This window comes from Triticum dicoccoides, chromosome 4B (assembly GCF_002162155.2).
Source record: "Triticum dicoccoides isolate Atlit2015 ecotype Zavitan chromosome 4B, WEW_v2.0, whole genome shotgun sequence".
NCBI lineage: Eukaryota > Viridiplantae > Streptophyta > Magnoliopsida > Poales > Poaceae > Triticum > Triticum dicoccoides.
In genome coordinates this window covers 35,391,220-35,397,924 of record NC_041387.1, presented here as the reverse complement: position 1 = coordinate 35,397,924, position 6,705 = coordinate 35,391,220, and the positions used below count along the sequence as shown (strand labels likewise).

At 51.0% G+C, this 6,705-nt stretch overlaps 1 protein-coding gene across 1 annotated transcript; it reads left to right on the top strand.

Moving 5' to 3' along the window:
- The first annotated feature begins 3,166 nt into the window (after positions 1 to 3,166).
- Positions 3,167 to 5,862, top strand: LOC119294828 (G-type lectin S-receptor-like serine/threonine-protein kinase At2g19130). The gene has a single exon (XM_037573103.1). It carries the CDS (start codon positions 3,175 to 3,177, stop codon positions 5,704 to 5,706), a length of 2,532 nt encoding a protein of 843 aa, XP_037429000.1. The 5' UTR covers positions 3,167 to 3,174; the 3' UTR covers positions 5,707 to 5,862.
- The last annotated feature ends 843 nt before the right edge of the window (positions 5,863 to 6,705 follow it).

Sequence of the window (6,705 nt, the reverse complement as noted above, 5' to 3'; positions counted from 1 at the left end):
TATACTCAACATCCCTCCACGGTCACAATGGTAACGACGCAGACGGTGAGACTTGAGAAGATTTCAAAGGCAAGCCGAGGGACACCCACCCACAGTCTAACGGTCGATGCATCGCGGAAGTCGTGGCTGGAGTGAAAACCGATGAGGTTGCTCAAGCAAGGTGGTAGCCCTTTGTACAGTTTGTCGAGGTAGCCAAGAGCGTGGGTGGTGGAGCCGTGGTCGAGATAGCCGTGTGAAGAATGTCGTGGTCGATGTCGAGTCAGGGTAGCCGGTGTCGAGGAAGTCATCGTGGAGCCGCGCGCGCAAGGAGGCGTCGAGTTAGCATGGGAGCAGTGGTGTTGAAGTAGTGGTGCGCCAAGAAGAAGATGATGTTGATGACACGTCGCGCCGGGTTTGCCAAGCCCGGAGACACGTCGTAGCCGAAGGCACGCGTCGGTGTTGCTAGCACCGGGCATGCGTAGACGGACGAAGTGCCGCTCCCCAGGCCCGGGGACACGTCGTGGACAAAGGCACGCATCGGTGTTGCAAGCACAGGGCATGCGTAGACGAGAGACCTGCACGAGCTATACACCATGTCGGAGAAGTCAGAGGAGCCACCATAAAAGAACTCGACGACGATTGTGGCATTCCATCGGCGCGGGGGTGATGCCACCAACGGTGGTCGGAGCAGACGAACTGGTCGGGGTAGATGATGGCGACGTTGGTGACGGGCTGGTGCTTGGACGAAGACGAAGGGGGTGGACGAGCGGCGGCGGCGGCTACAGAGGTAGCGGCGGCAGCGGCCGAAGAAGAGCGGCTGCGGAGGCAGTGGTTAGGTTAGTAGTGCGGCGACGGTTCTCGAAGTAGGCAAGGAACCCGACAACGTGACAAAGACCGGCCCGGACAATGGTGTTCCCGTGCCAAGGGAGCCAGTGCGGCGCATACCACGAGAGGTCGACGCGCGGGGACGACGGTGGATTGCGGGCCGCAGCATTATGGCCCGAAGGGGCGACGCAGCGACGGCAGCAGGCGGAACGGGGCGACGGAGGGAAGACCTCGGGCGGTAGTAGGGACCGCGGGCTGCGGCGCTACAGCCCGAAGGGGCGGCGCAGCGGCGGAGTGCAGGTTGGTGCAACCGCGGGGACGACCTTGGGGCGGCGGCATGGACCACGTATCGCAGCAGTACGTCCCGAAGGGGTGACGCAGTGGCGACACGCGAGACGATGCAGCCGCGAGGAGAACCATGGGGCGACGCAACGACAGCCCATTGCTCAATCGATGGAGGGGCGCGCTGAACTCGGGGACGATCTTCACGGGACCTGCGGAGGCGCGCGCAACTGACGGCCCAGGTCGATCGCATGGCATAGATGGGGCGGATCGCGGTGACGAGCGGGTGATCAAGCCGATCGCACGCGAGGTCGGGGACGCCGCTCGGTGTAGGTGGGGCATGGCGGTGGAGTCCAAGATGAGGCCGACGATGACGAACGGCGTGGGACATCGTGCGGAAGAGCGCGTCAACACCGGCACCCGGGCTGCCAAAGTAGCACCGGCACCCGGGCTGCCAAAGCAGCGCCCGGGAAGCGAGGCCCGAGCGACCAAGGAAGCAGCGGCGCCCGAGCTCGAGGTAGCCGACGAGCCTGACGCAGCCGGCCCGACGCAGCTGGGGACGTGGCCGGTGAGGCACACCGTAGGGTCACCGTGTAGACGCGGCGATGGTGGGTGGCGATGGACGGCGTGGATCGACGGGCGGGCCGGTGCGCGAACGGCGGTCGTGATGGGCCGCCGCATCGCATGAGGCCGCTGGGTAGGGGCGATGCAGGAGTCCGATTGGAGTAGGGCGGCGATGGCCGGCGCAGGGCGACGGGCGGGCCGACGCGCGGATGCCCGCTGGCCCTGACGGGCCGCCTCGACACGCGTGGTTGCCAGATAGGAGGAGAGGCCGGCCGGTCACGTTGGGGTCGGAGTAGAGGCGCGTTGGTGTCGACGGCAGCGGCGGGTGACGCAAACCGATCAAGCATAGATCGAAAAACCGAAAAGAAAATGCTGATCAAAACGACCGGCGAGAGAGAGAGAAAACCTGAAGCAACTAAAGCAGCCGATCAACACGACAGGCGGACGAACCCTACGTACCGGCGGCGCGGCCCCTGGTGGCGGTCATGGAGGCCGACTGCCCCGGGGGCGGCACGCGGGTGCGGAAGTGGTGGCGGCTAGGGTTTGGATCGGTTAGGCTGATACCATGTTAGAAATGTTAGAAGGGAGAGAGAGATTGTTGCGGAATAGTTCATTTTATTGCTTGAGCCTCGTGGGCATATATATAGAAGTACAATGATCAACATTGAGTACAAGACAAGCCAGAACAAATCGTGATCTATTTCGTCTTTCCTAATAATCAATATACTCAGCAGTTATTTGTCTCTTTTTTCTAGCTCACTCTTATGTGTTTTAAGTTTGCCAGCTTTATTAGCTTACGACATTTATTGTATTTCTGTTTGTGGTCGCACTTTCTCAGTGCTGGTCTTAGGTGTTGCTCTTGCTTTTGTAGTATTCGACCATCGAAGCAGATATTTCTGGGTTGATTAGTAAAATGATTATTTTAAATTGTATATGGAAGATAACCCTAGAATATGTGTGCGTACCTTTTGGTTTAGATCAATAATATACGATGATCATTCAGTCCATTGTCTTGTTGGCTGACCTTTTGACTATTAGCATGCCGTGAGGGGTATGGTTAGCACTTTCCAGAGCTCACTAACATAGTGGAAGACTCCAAAAATACAGCTTTCATGGTAAGTTTAGTGGAAGCCCCATGATTGACTTGAGCATGGCCCACGGCAGCTTTTGTGGAATGCTCATGGTTGACTTGACCAAAGTCCTTGGCCACTTAGTGGAAGCCTCATGACTGACTTGGACACTTGGCGGAAAGCATCATTGAAAGTCCTCCTTGGTGTGCTGGAGAGCTTGTAATCCCTGCCGACTAGCACATACAGTAGTTTTCATGAAAATAGTACCAGCCTTGTATTATACAGAGAGATAGTGGCCCCAATCTAAATTGGGCCACTACTGTCCTAATCTGAATTTGATTGGTCCCAAATGGATCGTAGTGAAAGTTCAGCTCAACAACATGTTCCAGCCTATATATACATCCTCTTCTTCCTATTTCGAATAGCAGAGCAGAGCACGTCCACACTCTTCTCCATGCATCCGCTCTACATATTGTTACTTGGGCTTCTCTTCTTGCCCACATCTTGCTGCTCCACATCTGCACCCGTAGGTGATACTCTCGTGCCGGGCCGAGTGCTCACCGTCGGTGATAAGCTCGTCTCAAGAAACGGCAAGTTCGCGCTCGGATTCTTCCAGCCAGCGGCAAGCACTATTAGTAAGTCGTCCCACAACAACTGGTACCTTGGCATATGGTTCAATAAAATTCCAGTTTTCACTACTGTGTGGGTTGCTAATAGGGAGAAGCCCATTGCCCACGCCAACATTAACTCAACACAGCTCAAGATCTCAAGAAACGACAATCTTGTCATTGTCGTAAACCATGCTATTGCCGGCACTGAATCCCTTGTTTGGTCCACTCACATGGTCAATTGGACACAAAGTAGCAGCATAAACACCACCACCACTAGTGTTGCTGTTCTCTTGAACACTGGAAATCTTGCTGTCAAAGTCACAGATAGCCCATCATCTGACCTACCGTTATGGCAGAGCTTCGACTATCCATTAGATGTCGGGCTTCCTGGCGCCAAGTTGGGCCGGAACAAGGTCACTGGTTTCAGTCGCCAGTTCATATCAAAAAAGAGCCGCATTGATCTGGGTCTTGGCTCATACAGCATGGAACTAGAAGACACCAGCGGGATCGTCCTCAAGCGCCGCAACAACCCCTTGGTAAAGTATCTGGTTTATGCAACCTCGGGATCATCATCTTTGATACCAATGCTCAAGACACTTCTAGATTTAGATCCTCGGACCAAAGGTTTGATTAACCTAACATATGTCAATAACAACCAGGAGGAGTACTACACGTACACTTTACTGGATGAATCATCGTCTTCCATATTTGTCTCACTAGACATCTCTGGTCAGGTTAAGCTGAATATTTGGTCACAAGCCAACCAGTCTTGGCAAATCATATATTCCGAGCCTGCTGATCCCTGCAGCCCGCCTGCTACGTGTGGGCCTTTCACAGTTTGCAACGGCATTGCGCATCCATCATGTATCTGTATGGAGAGCTTCTCCCATAAGTCACGACATGATTGGGAGTTTGAGGATCGAACAGGAGGGTGCATTAGAAACACACCTTTACATTGCAGCACTAGTGGTAACAAGAAAAACATGACAAGTTCAACAGACATGTTCCACCCCATTGCTCATGTTGCATTGCCCTACAACCCACAAATTATAGAAGTTGCTACCACTCAGAGCAAATGTGAAGAAGCATGTCTCGGTTCTTGCTCCTGCACTGCTTATTCCTATAACAACAACAGATGCTCTGTCTGGCATGGGGAACTGCTTAGTGTAAATCTGAATGATGGCATTGAAAATAATTCTGAAGATGTTCTTTACCTTCGCCTTGCTGCCAAAGATTCGCTACCCGGTTCCAGAAAAAAGAAAAGAAAACCAAAGGTCGGAGTTGTTACTATTGTAAGTATTATTGGTTTTGGGTTAATAATGGTCATGTTGTTGTTACTGATTTGGAGGAACAAATTCAAGTGTTGTGGTTTGCCTATGTATGACAATCTAGGTAGTGCTGGTGGAATTGTAGCCTTCAAATACACCGACTTGGTTCGTGCTACTAAAAGCTTCTCAAAAAAGCTCGGAGGAGGTGGTTTTGGTTCTGTATACAAAGGAGTCTTAAATGACTCGACTAGTATAGCAGTGAAAAGGCTTGATGGTGCCTGCCAAGGAGAGAAGCAATTCAGGGCCGAGGTGAGCTCAATTGGACTGATCCAACACATAAACCTAGTCAAATTGATTGGTTTCTGCTGTGAAGGTGATCACAGATTACTTGTGTACGAACACATGTTAAATGGTTCTCTTGATGGTCATCTATTTAAGACGAGCAATGCAAATGTTGTCGTCCTAAATTGGAACATCAGATATCAGATAGCCCTAGGAGTTGCTAGAGGATTGTCCTACTTGCATCAGGGTTGTCGCAAGTGCATCATACACTGCGATATTAAGCCAGAGAACATACTTTTGGATGCATCATTTGTTCCTAAAGTTGCAGACTTTGGGTTGGCAGCATTTGTGGGAAGGGATTTCAGCCGAATTCTTACTTCATTCAGAGGAACTGTGGGTTATCTTGCCCCAGAGTGGCTTACTGGAGTGGCGATCACACCGAAAGTCGACGTTTACGGCTTCGGCATGGTGCTATTTGAAATCATATCAGGAAGGAGGAATTCTTCACCTGAAACATCGTACAACACTAGCAGCAACTACAGTGACCAGAATATTGAATACTTCCCTGTCCAAGCCATCAGCAAGCTTCACGGTGGAGATTTGAAGAGTTTGGTAGATCCGCAGTTACATGGTGTTTTCAATTTGGAAGAGGCTGAAAGGGTTTGCAAAGTTGCATGTTGGTGCATCCAAGATAATGAATTCGATCGGCCAATAATGGGTGAAGTTGTGCGGGTTCTTGAGGGTCAACAGGACATTGATGTTCCTCCAATGCCAAGATTGCTTGCAGCTATAACAGAACAATCTGGTGTCGCAACTTCAATGTAATAATAATCTCCAGCCCAATGTAATATTTGTTAATTTCAGCAATTTTCTTAAAAGTTGTAATGTGGACAGGAAAGAATAAAAGGATGGCAAGCTTGTGGCAGCTAGTTGTCTCTTATTATTTAGTTGCTTTAATGTCAATTATGTATGGTAAGCAGTCATTGCAGCAAGAGATAGAAATATGTGTATGGTTTGTTCAGAGCTAGGCTGGGAACTTTGCAGTGCAGGAATATGTTACTATTAGCATGCCTAGGCAAGATACGAGCAATGGTTTAAATAATTGTTTTCAAACTGTGCCTAATCAAACGGGGGCAGTTTCTACACTTCTACAAGTAGGAAGATGTCAGATCCTAGCTAAGCCAATGATGGCATCTCGATTTCAGTGTTGCGCTTGCCCATTGTGGGGTGCCATCTAAACCAAGAGAACCTTTGGAGACTCTGAAAAGAATGCAAATGCTTTCTTGTGACCTTAGTACAGTCATTTCTTAGAAAAGGAGGAGGACCCCCAGCCTTTGCATCTGGACGATGCATGCAGCCTGATACATCTCCAACGTATCTACTTTTCCAAACACTTTTGCCCTTGTTTTGGACTCTAACTTGCATGATTTGAATGAAACTAACACGGACTGACGCTGTTTTCAGCAGAACTGCCATGATGTTGTTTTATGTGTAGAAAAGAAAAGTTCTCGGAATGTCCTGAAAATCCACGGAGGCACTTTTTGGAATCAATAAGAATTTCTGGGCGAAAGAAATATACCAGGGGGCCCAGGGCCTGTCCACGAGACAGGGGGGTGCCCGCCCTGTAGGGCGCGCCCCCCTATCTCGTGGGCCCCCTGGACCTCCAGCGACCTCAACTCCAACTCCATATATTCACGTTCAGGGAGAAAAAAATCAGAGAGAAAGTTTCATCGCGTTTTACGACACGGAGCCACCGCCAAGCCCTAATCTCTCTCGGGAGGGCTGATCTGGAGTCCGTTCGGGGCTCCGGAGAGGGGGTTTCGT